Consider the following 17,855-nt stretch of genomic DNA (forward strand, 5'->3'; position numbering starts at 1 on the left):
ATAAACATTTACGTATTGCCGAGGCCTGTGTAATCCGGTCCTTTCAACTTCTGATTCTGAAGCCTCAGAGCACATTCACCCAAACACCAAAACAGAACACACATAACAACCCTGCAAATAATGTGCACATAACAGTTATGGCAGTTCCTACCTGCTGCATGAGCTCGCAGGGGAAAAACAATAAGAACGCTAAACCAAAAGATTTTTCATTTTATTGTAATAGTTTGCGATATGTATGGTTGTACTGAGTTAAAGTCCAAAGATCCAAGTTTTGAGAGACTGAATTTACATGGTGGGAGATAGTAGTCCGTTTACCCCTTAGCCTCATCGCCTGTGCCCTCTAACTGTATGTTAGGCTCCAGTATGGCCAGTCTTTCTTTTATGAGAGGGAGGTAGCCACTGTCTTAAAGAGATATGCACTTTGTTCTTACTCCTTCTGACATCAGAGCCAATTCTTTGTAAGTCAGTGAAACAAAATATCTACAGACAGCTTGCTTGATAATTGGGCTCACTGGGTGAAAACACGTGCAGTCCAGAAAATGTACAAAAGAAGGGAAGTGGAAATTCTCAAACTGTCCTACTATATGAATGACAAGTTGTATTGTTGAAGATGCCCATCAGAAAGCAACCAATTAATGGCCTAATTATTGAGGGTATGTGTAGTATTTGTAGGTTTTTGCTGCTCTTATATCCTTTTCACGTTTCAGAAATGCCTCCCTCTGTTTTCTGGAGTCACATTGTGTGAGGAGGTTGAAGCTGGGATGTATCAAACCGTTTGCCTAATAACAGAGGGACAGGGTCTGCAAATATACACAACTTCATATACTCAATACACAAAGGAGGTCTCTTTGGGACCAACAGTTAAAGTCCACCGACGCTTGCAGTCTGAAGAACACTAGCAAATGCCCTGAAACCTGTGCACCCTATGCCCAATCACCTACTGAGGCAGTAGGGCATGCCAGCACATCAACAAAAAATTACAACATGTCTCTTGTGAGCTGTGCAGCATCAGATAGACAACTTCACCCTGGCCATGAAATTGCAGCACTTCAAGGCTTGTTGACAAAATGGAATTAAATACGGTAGTAAAAAAAAAAAAAAAGAAAAAAAGGTACTGATCTGGGACACACTCAGTGTCTGCAAAAACAAACTACAAAGTACAGAGAAGACAATATATGAAGTACACAGTTTTGCATACCAGGACTTAACATGTAGCATAGGTTTTGGCATGTTTTCACCAAATTATATCACATTAACACAAGGACCCACAGAGTTTCAGTGTGAAAGTGGACACTCTGCTTTACCAGACTGAGGTTTGGGTCCTCTCCACAGTGGTATACCGAATATGCTCTGGAAAAAGCTGCTGAAAACCATGCAGCCCAGAGAGGATTCCTACAGGTGCTTTGCTAAACTACACACAGTATCACAGTCATATGAAGTGCCATGAAAAGCAATATGAACAACAAAAATCCCAATATCCATATCCAGATATCCAGGTGAAAGGACGTTACTCAAATTAGCCAAGATCAATACCATTGCAACTTGGGGGCTAAAGTAACATCTGGAAGATACAGGGCACGAAAAATCTACGGCGAGTTTTATTTTGGGAGGTCGAGCTATTTTTAGACTCCACTTGACCCTTCTGGTAAGTGGACAAAGAACAGCTGTTCTGTTCAGTCAGAAACTAAATTAACAATTAAGATGCATATAAATCTTATTCTTGTCACATTTGCTCTGTGTTCAGAGAAAGAGGTCAAAAGTCAGTTTGTCTTTTTGCAATGCAAATACTTTTCCTTGTGACTGCGAAGTTCCAGGATTTTGTAAGGTGAACTGTCTGACCTATATGAAATTAAAGTCTCTTGGTATCAGGTTTTTCCTAACACACACCATTTATATAACTAAGTCAACTTTACAAACATTTCAAAATATATTTCAGTAGCTGTGAAAGACCATTTTTTCTACTTGTGTGATATATTTTAACAGAATGAAAAAAAGTCAAAACACTTTACTTGGTGATGTGCAAATGATAAATGTTTTCTGAAACCCAGTTTTCACAGATATTTGTTAATACACTATATAGTTTTATCAGTAAAGCTGCAAGTTAGTGGGAAGGTTTTTGGACATTTCTTGGAAATTTACTGTCTGTAAATGACAGTGAGCTACCACATCATGCTTTAGTAATATATTTATTAAAAGTGAGTTTTTAAACATAAACTGAGAAACTCTCCTGCCCTCATGGCAAAGCTATTCCTAAACTAAGAGGCAAGTCATGAATGGATCATGTGTACCCTATATGCGGGCTACAGTTATTATAAATTGAGCAAACGTTAGCGTTAGAAGGTGCAGCAGAAATGCTGAACTCCTAATTGATGGCACACTCATATGTGAGAACGAAGAAAAAAGGCAACTATAAAATACAATATTTGCCTAAGATCACACATTTTGAGACCCGTTTCTGGGTCAAGTACATTACAGTTAGGTCGAGTAGATTATTCAGGCTACTCGATCTGCAGGTCTATTAACATTTTTATGATTTTTGAGGCCTAAATATCGTTAACACAAGATGCATTTTCCGCTAGTGCATCAAGATACCATCAGAAAATGACTGGGGGAAAAAAGCATACAAATTTACTGATTGTCCCCTGGCCTTAACCAATCACATGGCTAAAGGTTAAACTGCAGGGTGAGAACGAAAGAAAAAAACATGAAAAATTGGTCCAAGAAAGAAACGGGCGACACCTGCCCATTTTAGGAAGTACCAAATGGCACAGAGTTCAAGCTCTTCCTACAAAGAAATTACATCCACTGGGACACTTCACAGATCCCTTCTCCTTTCTGATGTGCAAGGTTGATATTTGAAATATATACATTGCTATCAGTTTTAGGCCATTCTGGTTGCCAGTGGAAGGCTTGTAACTGTATTGTCGTGTAAATGCATTTGTATTGGTGTCACCTTTCGTTGTTAAATTGAATGTTAGTTTTTATCCTTGATATACACTGGGAAATAGATGATGGTAAACATGTCATGGCACCAAGATCACAGTGAAAACGTGTAAATACACCAGGTCTTTGCTCTTTCTAGTCCGATATACATCACATGGATACGCTGAAAGTTGGGTTTCCTTTTAACAAATGTGTGCATTCTACATGTGGTCCTAGTTTAAAGCAGTTGATTCATTTGGTGTAACAACGGGAAACAATGATTTGTAAACTAGAACCACAACATTGAAACATTACATCTTTTGTGATTCAGAGTCATCTCGTGATATAAAACAGCTTCTGCTAGCACAGGGTTGAGTTGTTTACCTTGGCTCTGCCAGGCATTTTTCTTTTTTCAGACACCATTAGCTGGTTTATACGTTTTTCAAGGGCTTGGCATTTCTAAGACCCACTGGACCATGTTGTTTTAGCACTACTTGTGCAGTTTACTTCTGGTTGCAGTCATTTAGTATTTTTTTGTATTTCATGTGGGTATATGTATTATAGAAGTATTTATGTAGTGCTTTCGATACCCACTGTAAGGCTTACTGCACTTTCTGGATGGTTGCACTACTATATATTATCTATCCTTTATGTGGTGCTTCATGGCCTTGAAGAGGTCATGAAAGCACTCCAGTTTTCTTTAGCTTCTGTACCCGTCAGGTGTGATGAACGATTGTTGATGGATGCCCGACTTGAGTGAGGACAAATTGAGAGCTATGCGTGAGGTTTGTAGGTATGGTAGAATTGTTGGGTAAGGCTCTGACAGTGCATAAACATTTGTGTATTGCAAGTGTGAGCATGAACTGAAATAAACTTTATAAAGCGCACAAATAGACTCTTTCTAAATAGTAAATGGTTATCCAGAACAGATATGTGACTAGGAAGAGTTCAACATTTTAGCAGTATGCAGGACAAAAGACCTACCTCCCCATCTAGCTTTGCAAAATCTAGGAATGATCAGCTGTTTCCTAAAAGCAGAGCGTAACAATCTAGTCAGATGGTACCACTTGAATTTAGCCCAAAAACGTGAGGTCCCTGTACATGAAGAGCATGACGAGCGACCTAGAAGGTTTTAAATGAGATTCATTGCTTAATAGGGAGACAATGTAATTTTTTAAAGCTTCTCAGATACCAATTTAAATTTAGGAATGTTCAAAATAAGATGGTCAGTGGCATTTTGGACAGTTTGCAATTTTACTAGAGAACTCTGCTCCATGTTAAGAAACAAAGCACTGCAGTAGTCCAGCCTGGAGGAGATTAAAGCAACAATAACAATTTCTGCGCTGACTCTGAGATAAAAGGAAATACTTTAAGGGATCCAATGATGTTAAAACAGGAGGAAAGGTGTGATTGACATGAGTGCTCGTCAAACAAAACCCTTACAATTTCGAATCCCTTCGCAGGGGGCTGGAGGTAAGCCGAAGGCAGACTGCCACCAGTTGTGGGACCAGATCGAAGAATAGCAACCAAAGAAGATAAACTCCTTTTTATCAAGATTATGTTTTAATAAGCTGTCTTCATCCATTCACTAATTCCCGACATGCAGTTGTTAAAGTATTGAGCCACAGAAATAGTATAGCATGTAGGTGCTTATCATATAAACACAGATTTTGTCAGAGACAAAGGTTGGCATTGCATGTACAATCCATGCTAGGGACACCATATTCAGCCACAAGTGGTTTTCTGGTCCCCTCCATGTCACTGTGAGCTTAACCATCTAGGGCACTGATAAACCGTCTAAAACATTTCGATTCACTTGACAGATTGTATACTGTCTTCCAGGGTTTGAGTCATGTTTTGGAGAAAAGCCAAGGTTAATTGCATTTTCTTATTTTTTTTAATTTTTTTTTTTTTTTTTAACTCTAGCTGGTTACTTTTTGCTAGGGAAAGCCCAGCTCGAGGTCCTCTCGGAACATCTAGCCCAAAACAAGTGAGCTTTCATGTGGCTATGGCATGCCAACCTCGCTCTAACCTCATGCACAAAGTTGAAAAAGCATGAACATATGAGGGAGAAAAGGAGAGACAAAGATATACCCACTTAATAGCCAATTGTACAAAGTGAAACCAGACAACCTGGAATTAATCCTGACTTCCCTGCTAACTAAACTGTGTGAACTGTGGTAATATGTTGTTTAACTAATCCCTTCAAATTCATTACCTCTCAATGAACCTATAAAGTGATATTAACTTCAAAGCGGCTGCATGTTAAAGAAATGTGTGTCGTAGGACTCTTACCATGGGGTTAAGACTGTTGAATTTAGGACAGCAGCACCACCATGTCTCAGCGACTGAGTTAGTCTCACACCAGATGGAAGCTGTAGGCATAGTGCATCACTAGCTGGCAGCACCTCACTCAAACCTAGGAAGTAAGGATGATTTCTGGCAGCCTAGAGACTCAATACTCAGACTCCTCATAGAAGTTGTGGTCGACAGACCATAACCCTTTCTCTCATATACACAAGGTCTCAAACACATGATGGCAACAGAGATTATGCAGGAAAAGTTTCAATGCATTTTATTGAAATTACGGCATCCTAGTTTATAAAACATGAGCTGCAATTATTAGGAGCATTAAACGTAACAGCGATGATTGTGACCATTAATCCTGGAATAAGCATGAATCTAGTGATTCCTACCTATGCCCTAATTTCTAAACCTGAGATCATGTTGGTGTGTAGCCCTTTGCCCATCCCGGCCTAACGGAGAAGTCCTGACCCTATACCTGAAGGGTGGCAGGAGTCAGTCCATTGTTCTGCCGGAAATCCTCCCGATTAGCTGGAAGACAAAACCAGGGTCTGTGAAGCTGTCGAAAAAGATGGTGGACAGCATGCAATGGCTCTAGCTAGAATCCCCTCTAACCTCCTTTGGCCCATGTGGTGTTTTTTTAATATACAAACGTGTTATGTTCTGAGAACAGACCTGACGTGACAATATGTCTGCGTTTAGAAGGTTGGCTCCGTACTCTTGGTTCGGCAATACTAGGTAAACTATCTATACAGCACTGAGCAGAGGCCTAGGATGAAATGTCACACAAAGGAACAGACAACAAATCTTTTGCAAAAAGGCAGTTGATTAGAAAATAAAAACATCCCTGCTAAAAGTAAGCCATGCTGAAATATCATAAAACGGATAAATGAAATAAAAAAAATGTAGCTGGGTAGAAGGGCAAAGGGTGCAGGCCCTGAAGCTAAAATAAGACTGCCCGCGCAACATTATTATTATTATTTTTTTTTAAACTTTTGAAGAAACTTTATCATAATTTACGTGATATCAGTTGCATGGTTTACATGTCAAACATTTCCAGGTCTCGGTTCATGCACGGGCTCTTACAACTGCACCAGACAGTTGGCTCAGCTCTGGCTCGCCCACATCCACTTATCCTTATTTTCTTTGTCAGGCTGTTCCATTGTTTGCAGACTTGTATAGAGAAAAATCTCCCACCTCATTTCATTAGAATGGCGGTATGATAAACAGTGGTGCTATTTTCATGCCAGTAATGCTACCAAATGGCATAAAACCCTGAAATATCCCTGCTGCACTTACAATGGAGGCTATTGCTCTTGGTATCCGGCCTGGAAATACCAACATAATTGCTCAGTATCTGGCACAGGGCATCCATTCATTGAGAAGCAGGGGAGAACCTCTCATAATGCAACCATAATGCACACACTGACCAAATGTCACACTCATCAAGACTAACACACCTGTTAGTACTCTGAATGCGTACCCCTAGACAATGAACAGGATTTTTTTCAGAGAAGAATTATGGAGGTTTTGACTCACCACTGCCCCCAAACTACGCAAAACTTCCTCCAATCATTGCTCTACTGGGAGCTACTAGGGTTTATTGCAGAGGGGGAAAAAAAAGGTCAGAAAGACTACTTAAGAAAATGTTTGCTTCAGCACCCAAGGGTAGGTCGCTCCCCCTGCCGCTGCAGCTCCTCCAGGTTCCTGAGTTCCTGAGACCAACCTCACAGTAAGTACCCCCCACCTCCCAGCCCCTCGCTCTGCCTCGCGCTACTCACCCTCTCTCCTGCTCCTGCTTCTTTTCTTCTTCTGTTCTTCCTCCTCGCCTGTAATCTTCTTCTGTACTCTTCTTTTCCCCGTCTTCTCTCTTCTTCTCTTCTTCCTCATCTTCTTCTGTACTCTTCTTTTCCCCGTCTTCTCTCTTCTTCTCTTCTTCCTCATCTTCTTCTGTACTCTTCTTTTCCCCGTCTTCTCTCTTCTTCTCTTCTTCCTCATCTTCTTCTGTGTTCTTCTGGTCTTCTGTTCTTCCGGTCTTCTGTTCTTTCTGCCTCCTCCGTCTTCTTCTCCCCGCGCCTGCCCTCCTGCTCCCGCCTCATCCCCCTCCCTCACTCGCCTCCCCCTCTCCATCACCCCTATCTAACCCATTCGCTATCTACCTCCCTCACTCCTCCCATCTACCCATCTCTCTATCTCTCTATCCCACTATCTAACTCCCTCACTCTCCACCTCCTCCTATTTCTCTATCTATCGATTTCTCTATCGATTTCTCTATCGATTTTCTCTATCTCTCCCCCCCTTCCCACCACCCCCTCTATTACCTATCTTCCTATCCTCTCACTCTACCTCTCACCCACCTCTACAACCCCCCTCCCCTATCTTCACAACCCTACTCCTATCTTTCTCCCTAATCTCCTAAACCTTCTAACACTCACCCCCCTCCACCCTTAAACCCCCCTCCCCCAGCTCTTCTCACTCTACCTGTCCCCCCCCCTCCCTTGCGCTTTCCCGCCGCGACCTCCTGCACGCCCCGCCCCCAAGCTCCCATTCGCCCCCAGCTGACCCCTCCCCCCCTCCTACCTCATATGGCGGCCGCTGCGCGACAGTGGTAGCGACCCTTGACCCAAGGGTAGGTCGCTCCCCCTGCAGCTCCTCCAGGTTCCTGAGACCCACCTCACAGTAAGTACCCCCCACCTCCTCGCTCTGCCCCGCGCTACTCACCCTCTCTCCTGCTCCTGCTTCTTTTCTGTTCTTCCTCCTCGCTCATCTGTAATCTTCTTCTGTACTCTTCTTTTCCCCGTCTTCTCTCTTCTTCTCTTCTTCCTCATCTTCTTCTGTGGTCTTCTGCCTTCTGTTCTTCGTTTTCTGTATCTTCTTCTGTGGTCTTCTGCCTTCTGTTCTTCGTTTTCTGTATCTTCTTCTGTGGTCTTCTGCCTTCTGTTCTTCGTTTTCTGTATCTTCTTCTGTGGTCTTCTGTGTTCTTCCGTTCTTCTGTCTTCTATCTTCTGCCTTCGGCTCTTCTGCCTTCGGCTCTTCTGCCTTCGGCTCTTCTGCCTCCTCCGTCTTCTTCTCCCCGCGCCTGCCCTCCTGCTCCTGCCTCATCCCCCTCCCTCACTCGCCTCCCCCCTCTCTATCACCCCTATCTATCTCCCTCACTCCTCCTATCTCTCCATCTCTCTATCCCACTATCTAACTCCCTCACTCTCCACCTCCTCCTATCTACCTATCGATTTTCTCTATCTATCGATTTTCTCTATCTATCGATTTTCTCTATCTATCGATTTTCTCTGTGTATTTCTCTATCTCTCCCCCCCCTTCCCGCCACCCCCTCTATTACCTATCTTCCTATCCTCTCACTCTACCTCTCACCCACCTCTACAACCCCCCTCCCCTATCTTCACAACCCTACTCCTATCTTTCTCCCTAATCTCCTAAACCTCCTAACACTCACCCCCCCTCCACCCTTAAACCCCCCTACCCCAGCTCTTCTCACTCTACCTGTCCCCCCCTCCCTCGCGCTTTCCCGCCGCGACCTCCTGCACGCCCCCGCCCCCCAGCTCCCATTCGCCCCCAGCTGACCCCCCCCCCCCCTCCTACCTCATATGGCAGCCGCTGCGCGAGTGCGCAGCGGGCACGCCAGAGGCTAGCCCGTCTGCGCCCGTCCGCGCCTGGCCCGCGCCCAGCGCCACGACCCCTGGTCCCCAGCTCTCCCAAGCCCCGCTGATCCGCTACGACCCCACCACCCTCCACGCCCTCAACCCAGGACGCTCCAACACCTGCTTCCAAGCTCACCCCAAACGCACCCATGGACCCTTCGCCTGCAACTCCTGCAAACGCATCTTCCACCACGCTACTACCACGACCACAAGCCCACGCGCCATCAACCACCTCAAGTGCATCCTGGTCAACGCTCGTTCCGTCCACAAGCACGCCGTTGAACTCTGGGACCTCCTGGACTCCACAGCCCCGGACGTCGCCTTCATCACGGAGACCTGGATGAACGCCTCCTCTGCTCCAGACATCGCCACCGCCATCCCCGAAGGCTACAAGATCTCCAGAAAAGACCGCACCAACCAAGTAGGAGGAGGTATCGCCATCGTCTTCAAAGACTCCATCAGCGTCACCACCTCCACCGAAGACACCCCTCTCGCCGCAGAACACCTGCATTTTCAGATTCGCACCGACCCGAGGACCACCCTCAGAGGATCCCTCGTCTACCGTCCTCCCGGACCGCGCGCCCCATTCAGCGACGCCATCGCCGACTTCATCTCCCCGCACGCCCTCGCCTCACCGGACTGCATCCTCCTAGGCGACCTCAACTTCCATCTGGAACAAAACAACGACCCCAACACCACCACCCTGCTCGACAACCTCGCCAACCTCGGCCTCAAACAACTGGTGAACACCGCCACCCACATCGCCGGACACACGCTCGACCCTATCTTCTCCGCCAGCAAACACATCTTCTTCAGCCACACCTCCGCTCTACACTGGACCGACCACAGCTGTGTCCACTTCACATTCTGACGCGAGACCCGCCACCTCCGCACTCAACCTATCCCTCGTCGACAGTGGAACAAGATCCCCGAAGAGCAACTCTTCTCCGCACTCGCCGCCAACCAACCCATCCTCACCACCGACCCCAACGACGCAGCCCTCAGCCTCACAAACTGGATCTCCAACTGCGCAGACAACCTTGCTCCCCTCAAACGCACGCATCGACAGACCAACACCAAAAAACCTCTCTGGTTCTCTGACACCCTCAAAGAAAACTTGTCGCGCTCTCGAGAAGGCCTGGCGCAAGGACCACACCGCTGACATGACCGCCCTCAAGAACGCTACCCGCGAACACCACGGCCTGATCCGCGCTGCTAAAAGGAACTTTTTCACCGACAGACTGGACAAAAACAGCCACAACAGCAGAGAACTCTTCAGCATCGTCAAGGAGTTCTCCAACCCCAACGCCGTCACGCCCTCACAGGATTTGTGCGAATCCCTCGCCACCTTCTTCCACCGCAAGATCAGCGACCTCCACAACAGCTTCGGACACCAGATCCAACCAAACACCACCGAACCCGCACCCCCGACCATCACCCTCAACAACTGGACCCACATCAACACTGAAGAAACCAAATCCACCATGAACTCTATCCACTCCGGCGCCCCTTCGGACCCCTGCCCTCACTTCATCTTTAACAAAGCCGACGACATCATCGCCCCGCACCTCCAGGCCGTCATCAACTCTTCTTTTTCTTCTGCTACCTTCCCCTAATGCTGGAAACACGCCAAAGTCAACGCCCTACTAAAGAAACCTACGGCGGACCCGAGCGACCTGAAAAACTTCCGCCCCATCTCTCTCCTGCCTTTCCCAGCCAAGGTAATAGAGAAGACAGTCAACAAACAGCTGACCACCTTCCTGGAAAACAACAACCTGCTCGACCCTTCACAAACCGGATTCCGAACCAACCACAGCACGGAAACCGCCCTCATCTCAGTCACAGACTACATCAGAACCCTGATGGACAACGGTGAAACAGTCGCCCTCATTCTCCTTGACCTTTCGGCTGCCTTCGACACCGTCTGTCACCGCACCCTAATCACCCGCCTCCGCTCCACCGGGATCCAAGGCCAGGCCCTGGACTGGATCGCCTCCTTCCTCTCAAACCATTCCCAAAGAGTTTACCTCCCTCCGTTTCACTCAGTACCCACCGAGATCATCTGCGGCGTACCCCAAGGCTCATCACTCAGCCCGACACTCTTCAATGTCTACATGAGCCCCCTCGCCAACATCGTACGCAAGCACAACATCATCATCACCTCCTACGCCGACGACACCCAACTTATACTCTCCCTCACTAAGGACCCCGCCAGCGGCAAGACCAACCTACAAGAGGGTATGAAGGACGTCGCAGATTGGATGAGGCTCAGCCGCCTAAAGCTGAACTCTGAAAAAACGGAAGTCCTCATCCTCGGCAACACCCCGTCCGTCTGGGACGACTCCTGGGGGCCCACGGCCCTTGGCAACGCACCGGCCCCCGCAGACCACGCCCGCAACCGCGGCTTCATCTTGGACCCTCTTCTCACCATGACCAAGCAAGTCAACGCCGTGTCCTCCGCCTGCTTCCTCACCCTCCGCAAGATCTTCCGCTGGATCCCCGCCGACACTAGAAAAACCGTGACCCACGCCCTCGTCACGAGCCGCCTGGACTACGGCAACACCCTCTACGCTGGGACCACAGCCAAACTCCAAAATCGCCTGCAACACATTCAAAACGCCTCGGCCCGCCTCATCCTCGACGTACCCCGCAACAGCCACATCTCCGCACTCCTGAGACACCTGCATTGGCTCCCAGTCAGCAAACGGATCACCTTTCGACTTCTCACCCACGCACACAAAGCCCTCCACGACAAGGGACCGGAGTACCTCAACCGACGCCTCAGCTTCTACGTCCCCACCCGCCTCCTCCGTTCCTCTGGCCTCGCACTCGCTTCCGTCCCTCGCATCCGCCGCTCCACGGCGGGTGGGAGATCTTTCTCTTTCCTGGCGGCCAGGACCTGGAACTCCCTCCCCACCAGCCTCAGGACCACCCAGGACCACTCCGCTTTCCGGAGACTCCTAAAGACCTGGCTTTTCGAGCAGCAGTAACCCAGTCTTTCCCCTAGCGCCTTGAGACACGCACGGGTGAGTAGCGCGCTTTATAAATGTTAATGAATAATGTGCTGCAGTAGATCTTGAAGTACTCTCTAAAACCTACTGCTTTTCAGCTAAAATAGTAGGAATATCTCTAAAAAAAATTCCTTTGAGCCCATTTCATTCAAAAATTAAAGTGTTGCCTCATGATCACCTTTATAGCAATAGCATGCTTACTGACATAATGACTCCTGTTTTGTCTCAGATGCATACACAGCTCTGAAATGTGTACACAATGACCCTGTATTGCTGCACTCAAAACAAAATTACAGCATCTAGACACAAACTCTACATTGCCACTCATCAGTAATGACCTTGCTCCCTCTAATTCGGTATCTTACCAGGAGTTGGTGGTGGTACCTTCCAGCAGCTTGGCGAGGCGTGCCGTCAGGGGTGTGAGAAAGGTATCAATGTTGAAGTGGGGCTGGAAGAACTCTGTCAGGCACTTCATCATGGATGAGTCACAGCACAGTACCTTTCCCTGCGTAGTTACCACATAAGGAATAAAAGTGTAGTTGCCACAGCAGTCCTAGAAAAAGTAGAGGAGCAAGAGGGTAATTTTATGCTCAATTTAATCACACTATCCTAATGCCCATCACTGCCTTCTCCTTTTAGATAGTCAATACTCTCTATCCAACTGCACTGGCTACTACTAGCACGGCAATTCACCCCCCCCACACTAACTTCTGCTTTCCACTGCAAAATCATCTTTCCACTGAGCTCGTTACCATATCCACCAGTACAACGTCTCCCTTCTATGCTATTTCCTTATAATTATTTATTTTATTTGAGGGTGTTGTATAGGACCTCTGCCATTTCGGAGTGCCTTAAAAAGGTAAAGAACATGGGTTTACTGAACCTCCAGCTTGCCTCTTATGAGGAAGCAGAATTGCAGCCTGAAACTAAAACTGCGGGTTTCATGCCAACATAATTATATGGAGTCATAATATAACTGGAAGTCTAGGGAGAGGTGATTCTTGACAGAAGAGTTTAGTGGGTGGCAGGCTCTGCATCCCCAATTTTGTGTCACTGGCAAAGTGAGCAGCAAGTAGACTGCAAGTCGGAAACCTAATGCACTGGTTGGGTTAACAGGATAAATATAGCATCGACCTTCTCTACCAATGCACTGTACCTCTTAAACAGCAATCTTACCCTCTCCGCCACTTGTGCTTCCTTTTTCCACAGCAACTGTTCACATATCCTTAGCTTGTCTCATTTTCCTCAACTACAACATCATCCTCAAGCCCCATCAATACTACAACATCATCCTCAAGCCCCATCAATACTAGTCTTTCCACACTTGTGACACAGGCTGATTTAAGCCTTGAAACATGTTGGTAGTCAGTCAATTTTTTTTTTCAGTCCTCATTCATGGGAAATAACCACGACCCAAAGTATGAAAATAGCCACAATTCAACTTCTGTTTCACTGCAACACTTCTACCCCCTCACAACTGGAATTCGCTTTACAACACAGTATGCCTTTACTGGAATTCATCTTATCCTTGAGCATCACAGGCAAACTGGGTTATTACTGTACACAATTTCTCCAATGGTACTGCAAACGTGACTGGCACCTATAGCCCAGTTAAATGGGATTTCTTGCCAAACGGACTTTTCTGACAGAAAAAACTATCAAGCAAATTATGTCTATTCTTCAAAGCAGCCAAAAAACACTTATAATTTTCCCAAAAGTAATTTCATGCTGGTGGTTAGTAAGCAGTAGAATCCATTGAAAATACACAGCTTTATTTTCCTTCTGGTATTAGTGGAGGTGATTTACTTGTTCGGACTTTATCTGAAACACTGTCAATCAAATATGGAGGTCTGGTTCAGTTGCAGAATTCGGGGTTGACTCTTACTAAGTCATTCAAATCTTGTATCAAGAATTTGTCAAGCCCATGGGTCCACTCCCTTACTCTTCCCTATTCTACTGATGCTCTTTGTCCATCTCTCCGGTGCCTTCATAATGTGTTCTCCATTCCTTGGAGTACTTCTCTTCTTTACTTTCCCATCTTTATATTGAATTTTTCAGGGACTAAGATGACATCCTATCCCTTTTCCATTCGCTAGTCTTTTTTTCACTACCATTTGTTTCCACATTCCTTTTTTTTCTTCTTTTTTTTTAGTTACCCCTCCATCATTTTCTCTTCACTCTCTCTATCACTCCTTTAATAAGGAGCCTCTGTCAAAAGAAAGTTTGAGGATATTAGAAAAAAGAAAAACGATTGATGGCCTGATTTAATTAAAGACTTAATTCAGTGGCCAGACAGAATGAGGGTTGGTGAAAAGGAGACATTTCACAGCACTCACCACATTTTTTGGGGAAACATCCTCCTGCAACAGTTAAAAAAGAAGATTGTCAGTTATGGTAGACACTTACAGGTAACAAACAGAACATAAGTGATGGAGCTTCAAATAATAATACAAAAAAAAGACAGCACTGTAGTGGGTACCACCCCGCTATACAGGTTCACACAAGGACCAACCACATATACGTCAGGCATGGACACACCCAAAAAGAATAGCCCACCCCAAATATTCACTACAGTGCCTCTCAATGGAAACACAAGCAACTACAGACGAGTTTAGGGCTTGTAGGGTCTAATCTTTAAGGTTCATCTTGAGATTACATAGCATAGTGGTCGTTTCCAAGTCTGGCCATATGCTCAGAATTACATTTATAAAGCTCCTCATAAGTGAGGTTCTCCTTTTTGCCTCCCCATCTCCATGTATGCAAGAATTTGTGACAAGTGGCTTGTGTGTGGAGGAAAACATTTCTTGCGTTCCACAACAGACTATGCATGTGCTCTGGGGATGAAAATTACAGCAGTGTCCCTCACTACTTCGGCCCCAAATCACTGGAAGTCATTACTTTACAGGCAACACTGGTAGGTTTCTCTACAATTACATCACAAATCACTATTTCGCAATGGCAAAAGCCTTTCACTACTCTAAACCTGAAAGGATACTATCTTGACTTTGGCATAAGATTTTTTTAAAATTATACTGGGTGTTCCCTTGTATCTGGGCAAAGCTATATCTCTCTGATGAACTCTACCTTGAGCAAAGCACATGTATCAGGGGCAGCTTTTATTTATTCCAGGGGGGCTATGATCGCACTTTACCAATTAAAAGCTCTAAAACTGCGCCTTGTTTTTGACATTTTTAAGTTTGGTGCGGATGACCCGTGGTAATCCTATGCTTAAAGACTACTGTAAAAATGATAAAAGACACTGTCATTCTCTAGGCCTGCATGGATGGGACAGTACTAATCCTATGCTTTAAAACTCTGCTACAGAAACAGACATTTGAAATGAGCAGATTCAGAATGTCTGTGGTGTTGTAGGGTGCTCCATATAAAGGAGCTGCTCTCCACCTAAACTTAGGAACTACCCAGAATTGCATGCTTCTTTTTTATGCATACCTTATGCTGCAATCTAAACATGAAAGGGTACTGTCTTGAGATTATATATATATTACCTAGTGGTGGTTGCCACTAGGTAGTTATAGGTAGGACCACGTTTCTATACAAAAAGTGGTTTTCTACTTGCCTATATATTTGGCACCGCTTGACAAAGCTTCATGAAACTTTCTAAAAACATTGCCAGTTCCACCAGCTGCGGTCTGCAAAGTTTCGGGGTGATGTGTCTTTTGGGGGGGGGGGAGGATGCAAGTTAAGACTCGCATCTGCGAAAACCGTAGTGACCTGAGATATGGACAGGCTATAACTAAAATGTCCACTCATTTCAAAGAGAAAGCACACACAGTGGAGGATTACTAGTGGGTTATCCTAGAACACCATAAAGCGATTAATTATGTACACTGTTCGAAAAATAAATAAATAATGGGTTTATAAATTGCACACACACCAATTTGGCCTCAATGAGAACATACCTTGGAGCCAGCTGATGAAGTATTAACATCACATTAATCATTAGTTGGATATACATCTCCTGAAATGAACGGTACACCTAGGCAGCGCAGAAGGTCCTATGTCCATCTCATTCTTTACATTCCACAGTGTTACAAAGAGCAAACCCTCAACAATAAAAATATTAGCCACTCACATATATGTCACCATCATAGTAAGAAAGGAATGAGTAACCCTTCGTTAAACACAAGAAGCACCCAAATAATTATCAAAACGATATGGGAATCCCCAGTCTTGCCTCTGTAAACCTATGAAGACCCAATGACCTCAGTGCAATTACAGGCACCCACAAAGGATACCTTGCTGCACATTTAAACTCGGCTCCCCTGTGAGCATTCAGGTTTCAGACCCCGGGAAGCTGAGCATTAGGTACAGAGCAGAAGTTTCGCTTTGAGGAAGTGTAAGTGCCTTTTGAACATTGTTTACATGGCGCTACAGATACAGTAAGATGCACTGATTTTAAAACTTTGCCAAATCTTTAGGGTGTGACTACAAGCACACACCCCTCCCGGAGGAGCTATGATATGAGAATCCAAATACTACTGAGTAGGTTACGCATGCACCACATGTGTGCTGTTTGGTGTATTTCACGTGTTTACATGTTTAAAAGTTTTAAATGTAGTAGGTCTTGTACTGTTGATTGTGAGAGTACTTTAGTCTCGGTCCCGATATTCATGAGTGCCGTTTCCCATGAGTGGGGTGCAGTTTTCAAATAGGTGGCACCACACCCACAAAACATACATAGCGGCCCATTACAAATGGGGGCTATGATTACTATGCCTCTCTTGTGTTTCCACAGGTACTAATGACGGACACTATAAACAATAGGTATCATCTTATGACTCCACATTAGTAAGGTGAATTGCACCATATCACAGAGAATGTACTATTTATGCTTTCATTAGAGTCTGTAAGTGGTAGAACAGTGATGGCTGGGCACCAGAAAGTCCACCTTGGTCCTGAAGAGGAGCCTAGGGGTAAGGCTCCCAAACATGTAGACTAGAAAGTCAGGTACATTACATCTCCCACTTCCACAGCCCCTTTTTAATCATACCGCCTCCAAGAGATCTATTAAATCACTGGAATTACTAGGAGACCGGTATTTTTAAACTCACCCAAGTCCCCACCACTCCTATTCCTCTTGTGATTCACATTGACGAGATTACATCAGTGCTCCCATGTATCCCGTAGGTCGTAGCACGCCCCGCTCCGTAGCTGAACGGGAAGAAACCCAATGATGAAGTATGCCACCAAGGGGTAACCGTGGTGGGTGAAGGTTTTTCTAACAGGAAAATCCTTTTTCCTATCCATCCTGTGGTAGTTCGTTTAGCTGGGCCTCTTTTGTAATGTTATAATGGTTTACACAACCATGTCTCAAAGGTGACAGTGCATATCCCTTATGTCCATGGATTCGTATACCTTACCCGACTACCCGGACACCAAGTCTGCGACGATACAAGTAGTCACACAAGTCACACAAGGAACACGCTCAGTCATAGAGATAACATATGGCATACTGAAATACTGCTTCAGGATCATCCATAAGACAGGAGGTGTACTACTAAACAGGCCACAAACATGCTGTAAGATAACAGTGACCTGGGCCATGTAACACAACACAGCAATGCGGAGGGGACTACAGGATGTAACCAGTGAACCAGAATCAGAAAAAGATTCTGATGATGAACAACAGCCACCACAGGGACAACAGGATGGCAGACATGCAGCTAAGAGACCGGCTACACACACATATATCACCAACAACTACTTCGGAGGTAAGACATGGCATGGTATCAATGAGGGAACTCACACTTGTCTTAATGCACAAAGTAATCACCGCTTTTAATTCAGGGGTCAATGTTGTCATAAAAAAAAAAAAAAAAAGTAAAACTGTACAGAGAAAAATAATTGCATGCATACCAAAAAACAAAAAACAAAATGGAATGTGCCATGTCTGCAAATTATTATTATTTTTTTTTTACATCCCCTTCTTGTACTCCTCTGC

The 17,855-nt window shown here is 45.3% G+C and overlaps 1 protein-coding gene across 4 annotated transcripts in view; it reads right to left on the reverse strand.

The window, feature by feature from the left end:
• Nucleotides 1–17,855, reverse strand: part of LOC138285381 (mitogen-activated protein kinase kinase kinase 6-like) — a 376,389-nt gene that overhangs the window by 343,151 nt on the left and 15,383 nt on the right. For all 4 annotated transcript variants that reach the window (XR_011201585.1, XM_069225240.1, XM_069225238.1 and 1 more), the window contains exons 3-4: nucleotides 14,230–14,253; nucleotides 12,259–12,446 (exon numbers count right to left, since the gene is read on the reverse strand). Coding sequence is in view for 3 of the 4 variants with exons in the window: in XM_069225240.1 (XP_069081341.1) it covers nucleotides 12,259–12,446; nucleotides 14,230–14,253 (212 nt within the window). In the remaining variant the exon portion in view is untranslated. The remainder of the gene's footprint in view (nucleotides 1–12,258; nucleotides 12,447–14,229; nucleotides 14,254–17,855) is intronic.

This window comes from Pleurodeles waltl, chromosome 3_1, assembly GCF_031143425.1.
Source record: "Pleurodeles waltl isolate 20211129_DDA chromosome 3_1, aPleWal1.hap1.20221129, whole genome shotgun sequence".
NCBI classification, from domain to species: Eukaryota; Metazoa; Chordata; class Amphibia; order Caudata; family Salamandridae; genus Pleurodeles; species Pleurodeles waltl.